Source organism: Triturus cristatus, chromosome 2_1 (assembly GCF_964204655.1).
Source record: "Triturus cristatus chromosome 2_1, aTriCri1.1, whole genome shotgun sequence".
Classification (NCBI taxonomy): Eukaryota; Metazoa; Chordata; class Amphibia; order Caudata; family Salamandridae; genus Triturus; species Triturus cristatus.
In genome coordinates, this window is record NC_140581.1 from 1059572712 (window position 1) to 1059592434 (window position 19723).

Consider the following 19723-nt stretch of genomic DNA (forward strand, 5'->3'; position numbering starts at 1 on the left):
CAAAGAACGTGTACCACGCAGATCACAAACTGCATATTATGTAAATAGGTCAGTGGGTTGATGCTTTTCTAACAGACATCCTTCTGTTACTTGCAGTTTATAAGTTAAAGTCCTAATATAAAACAGTGAATTATTAATTGTAATCGGAGAACTGCATGCACACTGAAATGTTTATGCCTGAGAGCCATGCGTCATGAACTCATTGACACCTATGCAGGCAGCAGGTGGAGAACCCCTTGACTACATTTCCCATGCGTCAGTGTTTCCTTTCAGTTTCCCTGCAGACAGGCTCCCGTGGGGGTGGCCCGTCTCGACTTCCTTATTTTTCACCACTCACAAGAGCGGCTGGGGCGCCAGCCTCTATTGTTATCAGGTAGTTTCACTGCCGCCTCCGAGCTTTCCTCAGGTGCTTGGTGTTCGCGCAGCTGAAACTCGAACTTTCGAGGCGGCGGTGACCTCTGTCTGAGGCGGCGGGTGAGGCGAGGCAGCAACGCCTGGAATGAGCGCAACCCGGGGCGACAGCGTCAAGAGCAGCAAGATGAGCTGGGAGGAGGACGAGGAAGACGAGGCAGAGGGCTGCGAGGGCTGCGAGCTGGAAACACTGGGGTAAGTGCACCTCCGCGCAACTCGCGCTGCACTCGCGTGTCTTATCTTGGTGATGTTTACCTTGCCATTGTTTCATGGGATTTGTCAGCCTGTGTGTGTCACTAACGGGCATCTAAAGCCAGACATTGCCACCGCTGCCGCTTATCTGGCAGGATTATGCGGTTTGGGCACAAGACAGAAGACCTGCGAAAGTGCTCGCCTTGCAAGCTGCCCGCTCGTATGAGGAAGTTATCGCGATCAGACACGTGTGTAGGTTAAGGCTCCAGGGGGGCTGCGCTGCATCAAACGAGGCACTGGGTTCAGTTCACACACAACTATGATCATACCGTGTAACGGAGGGGCGATGTGCTCGAATCATTGACTGATGATGACGACTAATAGTTAAACTCCAGTTGTGCCCAAGCTGAAGTATCCTTGGCAACGCGTACCGGTGACGCGTCAGACTCTTCTTCAAGGGTCTCGCGCCGTACTTCCGTGGCAACACCTGTCGGCTCCTTCTACCTTTTTTGGAGTACCATTTCGTATCAGAGTTTAAAAAAATTATTTTTTGATTTGCTGCACTCACTTTATATTTGACGTTCGCTGTTTAGTTGACTGTCCCGCTGTTTCTCCTTATGTCTCCAGGTATTTGTGTCCGACTACACAACATGAAGTGAACTTGTTTCTCTCTATCTCACCTTTTGGTTCTTCCCGCTTTCTTCCTCTCTTTCACTTGATAACCTTCCTCCCTTTCCGCTATAACCCCTCATTCCCTTTCTCTTCATGTCTTCCATTCTCCCAATCTCACATATTATATATAATGTTATTCGTACTATTCCCCTAAATCACCATATCCCTCGCTAGTTATTGACTATTCTTCTCTCTCTCTCCTTCCCTAAAGCTGTATCTCGATCTCTATGTATCCGTCTTTCTCAATTTTATTCTCGTACCCCCATCTCGGCCTCCTTCCTACTTTTGTTTGTTTGTTTGTTTGTTTGTTTGTTTCTTTCGTAATTGACTTCAGAGGTGTTAGCAAGGGACGGGTGCTACACAACTAGCTCCACAGAACGGGCCAGCACTTTTAGGTCCATGTGTGTCACTGAACTAGATCAGCTGCTCAGTTTATTTACTTGTTGGCATTTATCTTGAATAGATATCATTACACACACCACCCTCTTTGGATTCCTAGCATAACAGCAAGGTGGCGGAAGATTATAGGCGTAAAACCAATGGCAAGAGGTAGGCAACAAGGACAGGGGTGTAGTATGTGGCTGACTGGAGATAGAGCAACGGGCCTGGTAGACAAGTCTTAGTTGAGTTAGCACATTTCGTGCAAGAAAAGTTGGTGATAGTGCTAGCCTAGGTGCTTGATTTCAGGTTAGCCCACTAATGAGCTTTGAGTCTTCCTGGGGCGCTCTATGCAGATTGCTTCTCTGCGTTCCTCCTGAATAAGAATGCATTTCTAACACAGGTCACTGATTTCGGCACATCCCTCCATGGTAGAGCAGAATTTACCCAGTATGGCCTCCATTCCAAGAAGTCAGCAGATTGGATGACTTGCCGGGCTCAAATTCCGCACCCCCTAAATACAGAGATTGTTCAGGGTCACTATTTGTCTGTTATGCACATTGTGACGCACTCGGCTTAATGCACGTGGTCATGGGGAATAATGAGACCATGCTGCAAGTTATTCCCCATTCTGGGGTTCGCAATCAGTGCCTGTGATATAATTGCACAGCTAGTTTGGGCCAGGTTTGGCCTGGCACACCCTAGCCAGGATCTATCATTTGCACCAGGCAGTATTACACAGTTATATGCAAGCAAAAGTTTGTGCCCAATAAGTGCATAATATGAGCCGGTGGTTTCCGGTGCTCAGCACCAGCACTTAATTATCAACATCAGTGCTTATAGAGCAAACTGGTAAATCTGTCTTTAGTGTTGCAATAACTTGCGTGACGCAAGGGCAACGCAATACTATGTTTAAATAGAGCTGCTCCAGCTGGGATTGACGCGGTACAAAAGGGGGTGGTGATGGACGGAGCATCAGAACCAACTAAACACTCCGATCCAGGGAAGACATGGCTTGGCAGTTCGGGCTGGACTGTTCCCATGAGGCACAGGGTCAGACTGATTTGCATATGGCCATGTCTGAACTGGGGTGGTAGAGTGGGCTAAAGAACGGTGATGGATCAAACCCAGATCTGTTGACTGGGTGTGAGTGTTTGATTGGTTCTAATGCTCCGTCCATCACCATCCCCTTTTGTACCGGCTGGGATTGACATCATATTGGTAGCCCTTGGTAAGGAATTTGGAATCTCTTGCTGTACTGGCTTTTGGCTGAAAAGTGTGTTTGCTTAGTCTCTATGATTGTTATGTTATGTACTGTATTGTAATTGTATTTATATAGCACTTACTACCCCAGACGAGGCGTCAAAGCATTTTTCGGCGAATAGTACGCTACTGTGGAACCCAACAAGGATTAGTGGTGGATTAGTATAGAGCAGAGGCTGTTAGTTGGATTGTAAAGGACAGTGGGGGATAGAAGAGGGGAGTGTTTATTGAGAGATCATAGTAGTAAGGTGAGGTATTGAGATGAGTCACAGGCGGGATAGGTGAGGGAAGAATTTAGAAGGATTGTTTGCAAGATCATAGTATTAAAATGAGGTTTGGGGTGATCCAAGAAGGGATAGAGGAGGAGAGAGTCTAGAAAGGGTTATTTTGAAGATCATAGTAGTAGAATGAGGTCTGGGATGAGTCAGAGAGTGGAGGTAGAGCATATATTCAGAGAGGTATAGGGTGAAATATAGAGTATTGCATTAGAGAGAGTCAGTTGTTTTACAGAAGAAATAAAGTAATACACGTATAGATACACAAGTACATAATATGATACATATTTTATATTTAAAAAATCTAGATACATACATATAATACCATTACATGTTTATATACACAAGGATATGCTGTACATCTGTGTTTGAGTATGGTGGTTAAGTAGGAAAGAGACCACTCTTGATTTAGTTTTCTGAAGATTAGATAGTTATCTGTGGATCTTATGTTTGGGGCTTATGAATTTCGAAGTTTGGCTGCTTGAACAGAGAAAAATGTGCCACATATGTTTTTTTTCCATGTATGGTGGGAAATTGAGGAGCGGTGCCAATCTGGAGCTGAGGTTCCTTTGTTGAATATATATGGTGATTTTATTCCTGATGAAAAGTGGAAGGGTTGCTTCAAAGGGACGACAGGAGAAATAGGCGGCAGGCACAAGGAAGGCCTCTCAAACAACGATATGTCAAAAACAAAAAAAGAATCCACACTACACTTTCAGTGTGGTAGTTGGTGCCTTTGTCCCAGACGTGTTGGCACCATACCTGAACAATTACAATTTGTTGGGTAATTGTGAAAGACTTACTACAGATTTAGGTGTAGATCTCCTTTAATTCTATAGGATTTGAGTTGTTGATTGCTATCATAAATCAACAATGAACCTTTCTTTACAAATCTGGGCAGGTTGTATATAATTGATCATTTATTTATTTAGTTAGTTATTTTGTGCAGCATATACATGGCAAGTATGAGGGGGCAAATACTGAGGACAAGGAACTGGAGACTTGTGGTCGGGGAAATTCCCATACAATAAGAGAAATACAGGCAATTCAGCCTTTTTTTCTGTACACGTCCCTGAATTGGGGCGGATTCGCTGCTCCGTGTATGGAAAAAAACAAAGTCAAAAGCACCGTTGCTTTTCGAAGTATTGTGAGGGACCAGACATTGTATTTATTTCAATGCTAACTGCATTGAAGTAAATGTATTGTCCGGATCCCTGACAATGCACTTGAAAGCAGTTTCCCCAGCAGAGACGTTAGTGTACCAAATCTGTGCAGAGCCTCCTGGTGCCCGAACAGGCAGGTGCCACACATCAGCTTCCCTACTGTAATGGTTGGTTTGAAGAGCACTGTGGCAGGAACAATTCCTCATTTTGTGCATACCTCCTTGCATTGAACAAGGCGTTCTTGTTCTACAAGGCATTTCGCCTGCGTCTCTTTGTTTTAGGTGATATAGAAGTGGCAGAATGGCCCGCAGTTTTGCATCCATTTTACCACAGATCGAAAAAGGATTTTGCCTTCACCCTATAGTCGTCCCTGCCTTTGCACTTTCATGATTTTTTTCCCACATTAATGGTGGCCATGGCAAGTGACCTTCTCCCCTCCCTCAAATATTTACTATACTTCTTTGCTTGAAAGACCAAGATATGGAAGGATGTCGAGAGCGAGAGAGATCTATATATCTGCTCTTTTGGCTCATGTACTACTTCACTTTTTCTTGAAGGTGCTCACAAATTCAGAATGCTGCTAGACCATGGAGAAAGAGTAGCCCCCCTCCTCCTCCATTTCTAAGCACCTTTCAACATCGTATACCACCACACACTGATAAACAGACTCCACCAGATTGGAATCCAAGGAGCAGCCCTCAAGTGGATCACATCGTGCCTCACAGTAAGAAGGCAAAATGTGATCCTTACTCCCTAAGAACATCAGCTGTAGTGTACCTCAAGGCTCATCTCTTAGCCCAACCCTCTTCACTGTATACATGACACTCCTGGCCAACATCGTCCAGAGCCACTGACTCAACATCATCTCCTACGCTAATGACACCCAACTCATCCTCTCCTTGACCAACGACTCAACAACCACCAAGGACAAGTTCCAAAGATGCATTAAAGACATGGCCACAAGGATAAACCACAACTGTCTCAAACTCAACACTGACAAGACAGAAGTACTCCTCTTTGGGAAAGGCAAGGATACTGCCTGAAACTACGAATGGTGGCCACCTGAGCTAGGCCCAACCCCCAAACCCAACGAAAATTCCCTCAACCTTGGCATCATCCTCTCCAGCCAGCTATCCATGAAGAAGTAGGTCATTGCTGTCTCTTCCGCTTTCTTCCTCTTCCCTGAATGGCCAGAAAGGTCTTCATACGGCTCCCACTGAATTAGGCGAACGGTCACACAAGCTCTCATCGCCAGCAGAGTAGACTACGGCAACTCCCTCTATGCAGGAATCACTGCCCAACTCATGACAAAACACCAGACTATCCAGAACACAGCAGCCAGACTCATCCTTGGCCTCCCCAGACAGATACACATCACCCCTCACTTCAGAAAAGTCCAGTGGCTACCAGTAGCGAAGAGATGCCAGTTCAAGCTATTCACCCACGCTTACAAGCACTACACAACAAAGGACTACAGTACCTCAACAATCAAATGAATTTCGACCTACCTACCAGGAAACTCCGCTCCAAATCCCTCTCCCTGGCAGCTACCCAACGCATGTGCCGAACGAACAGTGGAGGCAGCTTCTTCTCCCACCTAGTGGCTCCCCCTGCACCCCAGATCCTCACCATCACTCCAGCAGCTCTGGAAGGACCTCAAGACCTGAATGTTCAACCAATAGGAGAACAGGCTGCATGGTCACCCTGCTCCTTGAGACCGCATGAGCCGCACTCTTAAAATCCTGATAAATTAATTGTTTCCAGACGTGCTGGACTGCTATAGTTGTTTTTGTGGTGGGGTATCATACTAATACGCAGAAGAAGCAACAGACCTATCAGGAGAGAAGAAAAACATCAAACCAACACAATACACCTATTTATACATTTTGCCACATTGCTCCATGCTAGTATAACATCTGTTTCAAGTCCACAGATTTTGTTTGACAATATGTCAAAATGGGGAACCAAAAGCAGCCCTTGCAAAGATGCTCAAACCAGCCTGCTTTCTTAGTCTTCTTGCACTAGTGCTCTCTTTCCATCCATGCAGTCTCTCTCTTCTTCTCTCTCCTTTCTCACGCTCTTACTTCTCTGATCGCTTTCTCCCTATTTCCCCATTCCCTCCCTTGAAGTCTCCCCTTGCTGAAAATAACCTCGGGGAGAATGGGAACGTGGCAGAGGCAAGTGGAGTGATCACATGATTTAAAAAAATGGCCTCCAACGGCTACAGCCCACCGGGGATATGCCTGGTGAAATACAAGGCCTCTCCGACCCTGAACCTGACCAACTCTGTGTTTGTGGTCCTGGCTTGTTTCCACTGGACAAATTGTGCTAATCTGTGCATGAGTAGTTCATCCAATCCGGGCTTTTCTAGTTGCATTTTGATCCATGAAGTTTTGAATTTGTAGTGGGATAAACGTGTCTGAAACTACCATAATGCAAAAAAACTAAATGATTCGACAATATAATCAACATTTAGGGTGATGCAATTTAAATAAGGTGTTTTGGTTGTTTTTCTGTTTTTCTTTCCAGATTTCCACTTTTACAAAAACAGTACTTTTAATTTCCAATAAGGTATCCGGAGAGTTTTAATCCGATTTTAAAATAATACTCACATTGGAGGTTCAGTCCAGTCACAATAAACACATTGACAAATAGGTTTCCCTTTAAAGAAATTGGTTGTCATTTATCTGTTTAATTAAGCTGTAGTTCACACTGCGAGTCGTAATGTTTGGCAAATTATGATCTACAACAGTGACTTAATGTGCAGGTAGACAGGGGGTGGTATCAGAAAACCCTCGGTGCACATTATCCGAACCAAGTTCATAACTAAGGCCCTGATTACGATGGTGATTGGTCAGACCGCCGCCCGCTTTTGCAGCGGTTAGTAGACCACTTGACAAGCTTGCGGTCAAAAAGGGCTCCATGTCATGGTGGCTTGTTATGTGGCCAAGGAAAAGGGCTTCAGCACAAGCCGCCTCGGTACGGAGCACATCCTGCACGTCAATAGACCATGTGCCATGCACTATATTGTGCATGGCACACAGTGCATGGAGGTGAGTGGGGGCACTGCATGCTCAGTGCATGGAGGTGAGTGGGGGCACTGCATGCTCCCTCAAGGCCACTTCACAGTGACTCATGATGGACAGGGGGCCCTGTTTGGGGGGGTCCCATTTCCGGCAGCCTTTCCATGGCAGTCTTGCTGCCATGAAAACGCGGTCCGAAAGGGAAATTATAATCCCCATTGCAGTGCCTTCCTCTGCACCGTTGCCATTCAGGGATACGATTCCGGCCGCCGTCCCGACGGGAACTCCGATCCTCTCAGAGGCAGCGGTCTTCCCTCTGAGCACTGTGGGTCCGACTGCCGTAATTGTAATCTGCCAGTCGGACCGAAGGGCTGTCGGCGGTCGGACCACCATCAACGGCCTGTCTGTGTGTGGTCCGTCAGCCATTGTAATCAGGGTCTAATTGTTCAGTAATTATTTAGAGACTGCTTTCCTTCTACTCAACGCACTGATGTGCATCCAAACACAGCTAGAAAAGGGGGGATGGCACTCAATGCAGTGATGTGCATCCAAACACAGCTAGAAAAGGGGGGGGATGGCACTCAATGCAGTGATGTGCATCCAAACACAGCTAGAAAAGGGGGTATAGCACTCAATGCGGTGATGTGCATCCAAACACAGCTAGAAAAGGGGGGTAGCACTCAATGCAGTGATGTGCATCCAAACACAGCTAGAAAAGGGGGGTAGCACTCAATGCAGTGATGTGCATCCAAACACAGCTAGAAAAGGGGGGATGGCACTCAATGCAGTGATGTGCATCCAAACACAGCTAGAAAAGAGGGGGATGGCACTCAATGCAGTGATGTGCATCCAAACACAGCTAGAAAAGGGGGGTAGCACTCAATGCAGTGATGTGCATCCAAACACAGCTAGAAAAGGGGGGATAGCACTCAATGCAGTGATGTGCATCCAAACACAGCTAGAAAAGGGGGATAGCACTCAATGCAGTGATGTGCATGCAAACACAGCTAGAAAAGGGGGGATAGCACTCCATGCAGTGATGTGCATGCAAACACAGCTAGAAAAGGGGGGATAGCACTCAGTGCAGTGATGTGCATCCAAACACAGCTAGAAAGGGGGGATAGCACTCACTGCAGTGATGTGCATCCAAACACAGCTAGAAAGGGGGGGATAGCACAGACCCATGTCATGCAATACCCCTGTCACATTTCCTTTTTCATTACTCGCAAACAATATACAGAATGTGAACTTTGATATATTGAAGCTCAAGAGGAAAAACAAAGAGACGGTGAGATGCAAAGAAATAAAATAAAGTGCATCTCTCTTTAAGAGGATCTGTCCAGTCCGCCTGCAGGGTGCAAATCGAATGATTTTGCCCCCTTCACTGAATTGTTGCATTCTGCCACTAAACCTTCCACAAGAATTGGGAAAATAACTTTTCTCCTGGAAGCTGCTTCTGCCGGCCATACGCACTGTTGTGGATGTGCAGTGAGACACGAGGGGTCATGGTATATTTCACATATTCTCGCCAGTCTTATCAAATATTAGCAGAGGTCAACTTGATCTATAATTTGCTGTCCGATGTAGGTCCTGAAGCGCTGGATTCAGAGCAGATTTGTAGGCTATCCATAAGATATATATACATACTGTACATCTAACTGGAGCTCATTTGAACAGTGAATGGTTGTCTTGAAATAATCCAGCCCTCCTGAACCTACATTGGGCACCATAATATGGCCTCTAGGTGCTGACCATAAACTGCTCTTTCAACACTCCTGGCCTTCATCACCAACACAGACCTACATGCACGCAGACACATACACACGCGACTTCGCCATGAGTAATAGGCCTGTCTCCAGCTTCTGAAATTACAGGTTTGAAGTGTAGCCCTTGGGATGTCCTGACTCTCTGGAGTTTCCACGTCTTCTGCACTCTAGGTACTTGCCCACTGGGTTAGCAACGCAGTCACGTGCTCTGCACGAGGACCTGCTGTGACTTCCTCATGCCATAGCACTGTTTTTCAGAAGTTCACAGTTTGTTGTAGAACCACCAGTACTCAGAAAGGCAGCGCCGCGAAGCTGGCCCTAGATTACTGGAGGTAAGATGGAAGGGTTGAGACCATGGAAGCGCACACATAAGTGCAGGGGTTTGATATTGTATTCTAGAATTTAGGTAACACTTATTGCCCATTGCTGGTTCACTGAAGGGCATTTTCTGATTGTTAGCGCGTTTCTCCATTGGGGGAGGCCTTGGTTGGTGTAATGTTCTATGTGTTGTGATCCAATGTGGGAAGCGTTAGGTGTTGTTCATGAATGACCAGAGGCATGTCCCTCCGAGCCACTTCCTGTGACTGTATGGATAGCTTCTGGTCTTGTCGGCCTTATTTCGGTTATAGCTGGACTGCAACTTCCTATCCACTACTGCACTTTCAGGAACAGCCTTTTCTCTTCTCTCTTCTCTCTTTTTTCTTTTTTTTCTTTTTAGCTTTTAGACTTCTTCAGATGTTTTATCGCGGTAGCGATTAAGAAGAGAAAGTTCTAGACTTTGGCAATATGTTTTAATAGAAAGGTCAGTTTTTCCTTACTGGCAGACCTCTCTTGCAGCTTTCATTTGCAGATGCTATTGTAGGAAGAGACATTGGGCCCGATTCACAGAGGTAAACTGAGAGGAATGTCTAACTTTACGACTTTCCTTATTCACAAAGGGCATTTAGGAGTAGTAAAGTTAGACTTTTGGATCAGTTAAACTTAAGACCAAAACTTAAGTGTAACTGAGGCAAAAGTCTAACTTTACTACTCCTAAATGCCCTTTGTGAATACCAAAAGTCGTAAAGTTAGGCATTCCTCTCAGTTTACCTTTGTGAATCACAGGTATTATCTTTTAACGGCCCAGCTCCTGGGAACCTGAAAATCCTCGCTGTTTGCTTGGCCAGACTGTGTGATCTGTGGCAAATAACTCTGTGTTATTGTACTCAGATTCTGTCCTCGTTGGAAGCTCTTAGAACAAGGCTAACTCCAGTATTTAGCACTTAATAAAAAAACGGCCCGGGTTAAGTGAACTGTAAAACCGAGCTCCTAAACATCCTGGCGCAAGAAACATTTGTTTTTGTGCCAGATTTTGAGATGAGCACGAAATGAGGGGTAACCCAGAGTTATTGGACTGGCTTCAATGTGTTTTTCCTACTATATTTGGTGCTATGTTTGGCAATGGCAGTGCCCTTCTCTCCTTGCCTTTTCCCCCATTGTTATGCAAGAGAACGCTTTATTTGCTGATGTAATATTTCTGCCTCGAGGCAGATTCTGTTCTACTTGTAGGGCCTGAGTCACAAGGCATTTCCCATGAGTAAGAGTCATTTAAATTTATCTACAATACTTACGTAAACAAAATAATAAAAACGTTAAGCGGCCATTACTAAATAGGAAACAAAAAATGAAAATTCCAATTACTTAAACCTTATTTTGTCAAAGGTGCCAAAATTAATGCTTGGAAGTCTTTACCACTAACACAACAACATATCTCACCCCTTCTTCTTTAGCGAACACCTAAATGCTCACTTTTCTGCCTTTTTGGAACTAATGTCTCTTCCAGTCATTGACAGAATCTTCATGTGTAAGGATTCACCTCTACTATTTTAATTCATGTCAGATATAAAATATAATTTATTAACGGACGTTTTGTCTTGCATCTTGTGTAAATTAAATTGAGTTATACACAAAGGCTCCTTTAAACAAATAAATAACTTGGCCATGCCTAAAATACGTCAAATACCTAAAACACGCATAAAGACTCTCAAACATAGGTAAATTACTCGGGCATAATACGGGAATGTTTTGCGCAAATAACAAAGTAGTACGTGAGTCTGTGAGGGCGGGGGCACCAAGAGTAACTGAGTACCCATGAAAACGCGGAGCTTCGGATGAGTGATTAAGGTCGTGCAATGCAAGTTAAGTGATCACCCACAAATTAGTATACTTCAGGAACAAGCGTTTATAGGATAAGCGAGGTACTGACAGCAGTCCATTAGAACGCCTTATATTCGTTTAGGGAGTTGTCTTACTCGGAAAAAGATATGAAATTGGCAAAAAAAGAAAGTAATCGATATAAAAGTAAATCATTTTATTTGTAGACTCTACTCATCAGCAAGTTCCACTTGAGGAAGTTAAGCAATGATTAGTTAGCAGAAAAAGGCCTTAGTCAGCGACGTTTGTGAATGCCAAAACTTCCTGTGGGTAGTTATTTGATGTGTAAATCATGTGTGCTTAGATTAGGGTCAAGGGAGTCAAAACTTACGCAATGAGTGGAAGAAACCTTAGAATTGATTGAATTGGTTTTGGTTCATAGTCTCCAAACCATTTTTACAGCAGGTATGTTTAAAAGTAACAACTCCATTATTTCAAAAGAGTGGCACGTATTTTACTACATCCTATAACTTGTGCCCCTATCCCAGGCTGAGGAAAATCTATTATTATAGTACATCAGGTTCATTAAATAATGATTTGTACTTGCCGATATAATTGCTACCTGAAGCCAGTGGCGGCTGGCATCTATGGTGGAGAGGCGTGTCTAAAATAATATAAGAAAATAAATTTTACAGAACTCAGTCCTCGCACCGGACCTCTTCTTTAGTCGACATAGGAACTGGATGCCGAAACTCATTTGGCCAATCTTGGCGCTGCTCTCATCAGCATGAGAGCAGCGATAGGATTGGTGGGAGTGGCCTCACTTGGCTCGCCACATCGCTCTGGAGGCTTTGGCTTGCTCTAACCCAGCTGTCCTAAGACAGCTGGGTTAGAGATGTTTAAAGTTCGTGTGTGGCTGGCCATAGCAAGACGGCCGGCCAATAAGATATGCGCACTTTAAACAGTGCAATAGCAGCCACCCTCCTCCCTGCTGCTGTCACTCAGCAGCAGCCCCGTCCTGATGCTAGGCTCGGTACGGGGATGAAAAATAAAATGGTAATTAATCACCATTTTATTTCTCATCTCTGGGGCTTTGGGTGTGAAAAGATATTATATTTTGCGGTTCATCTATATAGTGCAAAGAGTTCATACAACAGTAGAGATTTCAGGGTGTACAGATGCTTAACCTGTATTTGGTGTAAAAATTCTACAGCGTTGAGCTAACGCTTTGTACCTTTACCAATGGTGGTACCCAAAGATTGTGGGACAAACAAACGGTTCCATGTAATAAGAAATTTGTCCTTTTACGGTATTCCTAGTTTTTTTGCCTTGAGCTGCACCCTCGTGGCAGCACTTTATGCTATTTAAAATTACTACTTTTCAACCATTCCTAAAAATACTTGGGGAATTTATACTTGTCCCCAAAATATGCCAGGACTGGAGTCGGAATACTAAATAAGAATCCTGGAATATGCTCTTTCCCTGAATATTCCAGGACTGGAGTAAGAATAGTAATTTTGACCTTCTAGTGTCCGCCACTCCCACTGTTGCCTTGAGGGCGCAGTACAGTACAAGAAACACAAACAAGCTTCTTTCACAGAATTCAACAACCATCAATCGATGAGAATTTGGAAAATGTCAAAACTCAATGAGGCAGAGGGACACAAGATTGAGGGGAGAGATCCCTCTAACATTATAAATACTATGACAGCTTGTGACTCTAAGTATTATTCACCATGTCCCTAGCCTTCGATACGGCACATGACTCTACTTTGCCCAGCCATTTACACAAAGATGAAGTGGTGGAGTTTTGGTCAACTTCGGCCTTATTTAGAGTTTGACAGTTGGTATACACTGTCACAAATATGGATGATGTCACGTCCACAGTTATTAAAAGTGCCTATGGCACTTGCAGCAAGAGGTATTTATCCTGTTCTGATAGAGTATCCCGTCCACCAAACTCTAAATAAGGCTTTTGGTTCCTCAGATGATAACTGAACGGCAAGTGGCATTGGATCTTTTTTCGCCAAATGTACTGAATTGGCCCTGGAGTCAGACAGTTCCCCCCCTTAGATAGCAAACCAAAGGAGATGATGGACGGAGTGTTGAACATTGCAAGCAATCACCCCCAGTCAACTGACCTGGGTTCAATCCATCATCATTCTTTAGCTCAATCCGCCACCCCAGTTCAGACATGGCCATATGCAAATCAGTCAGATCCTGTGCCTCATGGGAACAGTCCAGCCCGAACTGCCAAGCCATGTCTTCCCTGCACCGGAAACTAGCATCCTGGGACTGGTTTCTGGCTAATCAGCCGTCATCAGCCAGGCTAGCTTGTATCCAGTGGCAAAGTGAGCAAGGGACCCACGTCTGGGCATACCCTGCCAACTTAGGGCGAACAAAGCAAAACCAAAGGGGGTGATGTACGGAGTGTTGAACATTGCAAGTACTCACCTCCAGTCAACTGATCTGGGTTTAATCCATCATCATAACATGGCTTGGCAGTTCGGGCTGGACTGTTCCCATGAGGCACAGGGTCAGACTGATTTGCATATGGCCATGTCCGAACTGGGGTGGCGGAGTGAGCTAAAGAATGATGATGGATTAAACCCAGATCAGTTGACTGGGGGTGAGTGCTTGCAATGTTCAACACTTCGTCCATCATCCCCTTTGGTTTTGCTTTGTTCGCCCTAAGTTATAAACTTTAAAGCTTCCAAAGAAATTCCTGAGGAAATTTCTTTGGAAGGAATCAAAAAATGTAAATCGGGACCACTAGCTGACCCGTGTCCACCAAGAATTTTTAAATTGATTGCCCTTACTATTAACTCCGTATTCAACAGAATTCTAAATCAATCTCTACAAGTAGGTCTGTTTCCATCAGAATAGAACCTAGCTTTTCTTTGACTGCTGTTGAAGAAACCTACTGCTTATCTGACCACGCTGAGCAATTTCAGTCCCATTTGGGGTGTGCAAGTGGAATCCTATGTGGACGACACATAGCTGTTGCTATCCTTTCAGGAAAACACAGACTCAGACTTGACTCGGTTTAAAGAATGCTTCAAGGGAGTTGCAGGCTGGATGAATGACCACTCTCTTTAGCTAAACATAGACAAAACTGAAGTTCTTTTCTTGGGTACATTCTCTCTTCCTCATCTTAGCCTATGGCGGCCAGAGGAACTTGGCTCCCCACGGACCCCTGCAGACCATGCAAGAAATTTAGGAGTCATGTTTTATTCTAGTCTCTCTCCACACAAATCAAGCATATGTCATCTGCTTGTTTTGCCAAACGTAAATACTTAAGGAGGATTTTGCACCTGATCCTAGAGAAGACTTGTAAGACAGTGGTTCGTACGTTGATCACATCTCAGTTTGGCTACTCTAAAAGTCTGTATCTAGGACTCCTGGCTTTCTTAATTCACAGACTTCAGATCGTGCAGAATGCAGCAGCAAGGCTAATCAGAAGAGTCCCGTATAGGCAGGCTATATCTCCTAATTTGAAGCAACTTCATTGGCTACCTGTGATAAATCGTATCAAGTTTAAACCTTGAACACTAGCTTTTAGAGCTTTTTGTGGGCATGGCCCTGCATATTTGCAAAAAAGACTGAACCCATATCAGCAATGCACAGTGCTCAGATCAAACCGTCTTCTACTGCTTCCTGTCCCAAAGTTTAAGACCAGGCAAGGAGGAAGATCGTTCATGGTCTTGTCAGCCGAGCTGTGGAATACTCTCCCTGTAAATCTGTGTAGAGCTGCTTCTATCTCAATATTTAAGATAGAACTGAAAAGCTTTCTATTTGATCAAAGCTACCTCCTTTCTATTGATTTGCACTGGATGGATTGTTTGTCAGTTTTCCACATGAGTGCTGGGATGCCTCCTTGGAGACAGCTGTGCGCTGTACAAATGGTAATTGATTGATTTGCAAACTGTTTAACTGCATTTTGATCTGGTCAAGGCCGTTTGTGGAACTCCTTTCAAGAAATACAACCAGCATCATTCAGAATCCTGGTTTCACCTGTTTCTTAACCAATTTTCCTCCAGGGTCCATGTTACAAAGCATCCGCTGTGAACTGAACTTAATGTCATAGACCCATATGGTTGGAATATGTTATTTAAAAGATGGTACTAGGAATAAATTATTCCAGATTTGTTGGCCTGAGGCACAATTTAGTAAGCGCAAATAGGTACAGGCACATGTGAAGTATATAAAATGCTCTTAGAAAATACTGTTTCTCATCAGTAGGTTTTGAATGATGGGATTGGTTTCCACCTAAAAAGACTTTACAAGACATTGTATTAAAAACACTGTCCAAAAGTGATATTATTTATTTGTCCCAAAAACCTTCTATTAGGTTCTCATTGCACACTTTGAGTAAGTTGGATATTTTTCCATATTTTTATTATTGGTCAGACTCATCACCCTGTCTGGAGATTTTTAAAATATAGGTTAGGCTGTTATCTCTTGTGTATCTATTTTAGTTCAATATATCAATATTGCTTCAAATATAAACAAAAAGAGCATATGTTAAGTTGTGCAAACAGACTCATCATGAGAGGACAGATATTATACACCTCTATGGACTTAGAAGTATGGATAGCAGCTTCAAATATTATGTCCTCATCTCTAATTTATCAAACAAATCGAGTATTAAGTAGTGGACCACTACGATGGTTCAAATACACATATCTGATAGATATAAAAAATTACAAATGTAAGAATGGTAAAGAAAAGAAAGCTTGGCGATAGAAACAATATATAGCTAGACTAAATTTGTTCCGATAACCTAATATAATGCATCAAGGAACTAATATGGGGGCTAAGGTGGGACAGATCTAAATAGGGGGAGGAATCCTCTTTTATTCAATGTTGTCTGTCACTGTGGATGTTTAGTATTTTATCAATACAGGTCTACTTTATTCCATAGGGGTTGTGGGTTTCCTGAGTTTGTATGGTGCACCTATAAAAGTCAAGGATAATAGAGATTTTTCAATTTGCCTTCAAATGGTAAAGTGCGCTATAGCCTATGGTTTAGTTGATTGTCCAATGTTTAAAAAAAAAAAATCCTTGTATTTGAAATATAAGGTTTATACTTGATATAATGTTGTAGATTGTTTGTCCAATATGCAATTTTTGACACTACAGTTGGTTTGGGACTATTTTTAAGTGCTTTGAGGAATTCAGATAATTATAAATTTGAATTGAACGGCCTGGGACAATGAATTCTTTAAATGTGTGTTGTCTTTATTGACAATTGCCACAATAAACCTATTTTATATCCTATCATGAACCAGTCTGAATACCACTGTTAATCTAAATGAGTAGCTGACTTTAACTCTGCATCCTGTAAGATATTCTGAATATTTCTAAGGCAGCTACTGTAATAATTTCCAAAAGGTGCAACATATACAACGCATAGCTATGCTTATAAATAGAGAGTCGTAGACCCTTTGTATGCCCTCATAGATGTAGTAATTAAAACATAATTGATGATTCGTTTGCAGCCAAAGTAAATGCCTGCAATGCAATAGAGAAACCAGCAGCAGAAACGAGAAGTACAGCCAGACACAAAATCTGACACGTGTTCAGTGAAACAGACTATGAAGATTCTCAGTAGTAGCTGCTTTTATAAGAAGTAGTTTTCAGTTGGAGCTAGAGACCAGGAGAAATTGATAATGCGTAAGAGAAACTCGGAGTAATCACTTAATTTGGGAAAGTGTAGCTAAGAAATTGTGACTCAAAATTGCCCATCTAGTTAATACATTCCCTTATGAGCAAACCTTCTAAGATATCAGTTTCGTCAAAGGATCAGAACATGAAAAATGACAATATAAAACTAGACATGACATGTCAAAATATATGTATGGATACTTCAAAAAAGTATCTTGTGTTCCCTGTGCAAAAAAGTCCAAAGACCATGAAGTGAGGTTGCTCAAAATGTTACAGAAACTTTCATAGTTGGAAAGCCCTATTTGGATCGGACGACCTCTATCGATCCTTACAGATGATGCTTCAGTGATCCACTGGGTCCAAGTAAAAAGGACTTGACCACCAAAATCTTCAGCCTCATCCTTGGAAAAGTCTCTAAACAGCCCAGCAGCAAGGTGACCGGCTGATTTTCGCCAAACCCCATGGCATACCCACGGATCACAATGCCGTTCCACACTCTCCAGACAACATCCGCAGAAAACTCTGGCCTATGTTTACAAAGGTTTGCACAAGTGCTCCCATGGTGCACGCACAACTCTTATAATGGAGCGTAAATTGGCATAAAACATTGCATTGCTTTGTGCCATGTGAGAGCCAGCACAAAACTGTTCTACATGATGCCCCTTTTCTCGATTTGGAACTCAAAAAGCAATGTGTTCTAAACCAAAGAACAGTTCCTTTCTTAAACAAGAGTACCTTAAGGTACTAAAGTCTGTGTTGTCTGGATGGTTGGTGTGGCCAGGAAAAATTCAGAATTGGGTTCTTTTCTTTTGATAATTTTTTTAAAATAACAGCACGATAATTCATTACATTGTGGCAAACAATACATTCCCAGTTTGTTTTCCTATGTTTACATATCTGGATTGACCGCATCATGAGTCCTGAGATTTACCCATACCCAGCTAGAGTTTCTTTAGTTCGCCAGTCCCAACCATGCCCCGTGCACGATCATATTTGGCAGGACACCCTCTCGCCTCATACACTTGTTTTTCTTGATGCAGATGTTCGAAAGGAATTGTGGATCCTATTGTATGTATTTTCTGAAGTGTTGCCAAATTTCAGCAAGCAAGGTACTTTCCTATCAAGTTAGCAATGCAGTTCGGCACCTCTGTTGTTTCCGCATGAATCAGCATTATTGTTCACAAGAGCAATTTAGACAACAATGTGGATCTGCCAGCGCATGCACAGTCATGCTGTGAAACTGGTTGGTGAGGTGACTTCCTGGGACTAAAGTGCACTCACGGAGTTTAGGGATAAGAAAACATGATCACTTATATGACTGGATGCACCAATCTTGTTTCGGCAACCAAAGTCATTGATGCGCTCTTCTTCTGGGTGTACCTGCACCCTCACTGCCCACATATAGGTGAAAACTCTAGGCTTTGCCATTTAATGCATCTAAAGTTTGTAACTAGATTCCAGTTCTTATGTTTAATATTTTCTTCCCTTTCCTCCAGAACAACGAGCTCATGCCCATGGGCGAAAGACAGGCAGGGAGAGGTATGAGCATTTACCACAGGGTTCGCCTTGAGCAATAAGGGGAAACTCTGCCTTTCCTCACTTGCAGATGCTACAAGTAATCTCGATGTAGGTGGTCATGACAATATCTGGCCCCACCCAAAGTACCCCTCCTCCGGATCCAGTTAAAAGACCAGGAAAAGAATACAGGGAAATCCGATTCCCACATGTTTGTCCTTAAAAACGTGTAATAAGTAATACTTTGGTCTCCTGGAGTCACTGAATGCATGCAATATCAGTAATTCAAGGGTGGGTCAGAATTACGTGTCCGTTTCCTACTCATATAGGGCCCATAAAGGCCGAATCTCTACCACCTCTATTAGGTCCCACAGTACATAGTGTGCCCCTGCCAAAGGGCGCCTCCTGGAGGTTTAATCCACGTCTTGTTAATGCACTTCTTCAATTTTGAGATTGCATGAGATTTAGATAATTCTTCATTGTAAAGGTGCTCTTGCATGTGTATTGCATACCTTTAAGAGCCTATCCTGGTCACTGGCTTGATCTTGTTCTTTATTATCTATTGCACTTTTAGCTTTAATATGTTTGCGCCTCATTTCTGGACGTTGCAGAAACCACTAATTCAAAACTAGTTTACGGAGTTTTAGAGATAGTCTATGAACTTTTCTGTACCATCCGCCGGCTCCACATTTGGCAGTGATGATGCAGTGAGCGGAGGCCCGGTCTGAGGATATTAGCGCAGACAAGCTGGAATCACCTGAATTTTCAGCTGACTAGAAGATTACCTAGCCCGGTTTACCTGCAAATCTGAGCTTTTGACACCAGTCAATTAAAGCTCGAAAAATAATGGCAATGATGGCAAGAAGGCTCAGTGAGTTAAGCACTCGCTGCTGACATCTGCAGGTTGCAAGTTTAAATCCCAACAGAGGTGAACGCTGCCTTCCATTCTTTCATTAAATTGGCAGAAAAGTGCTACAAACAACTGCATTAAAACCAAAAAGCAAGTTACCATTATTAAAAATAAATACAAAAATAATTACAGGACAGAAGGCATTCAGGTGTAGGCCGACCATTGATGTACCCAAATGTGAGGAAATCCTGGCTTCCGCCAGGTAAAAGATGAAGTGAGGTTTTCAGCAACAAAATGTTTCTGTTGCATGTCTGAACGCACATGCTTAGCCGCCTCTAGTATTGGCTTATTGTATTTTGCGGCTTGTTGCTTTGTACTGCTAATGGTGTTGTGTCCGGAGATTTAGCAGCCCAAT

The 19723-nt window shown here is 43.3% G+C and overlaps 1 protein-coding gene across 1 annotated transcript in view; it reads left to right on the forward strand.

Moving 5' to 3' along the window:
- The first annotated feature begins 343 nt into the window (after nt 1-343).
- The window catches only part of DAPP1 (dual adaptor of phosphotyrosine and 3-phosphoinositides 1), a 189496-nt gene continuing 170116 nt past the window's right edge, over nt 344-19723 (forward strand). The window contains exon 1 of the mRNA XM_085635785.1: nt 344-606. Within this exon, the coding sequence (XP_085491911.1) occupies nt 500-606 (107 nt within the window). The 5' untranslated portion in view covers nt 344-499. The remainder of the gene's footprint in view (nt 607-19723) is intronic.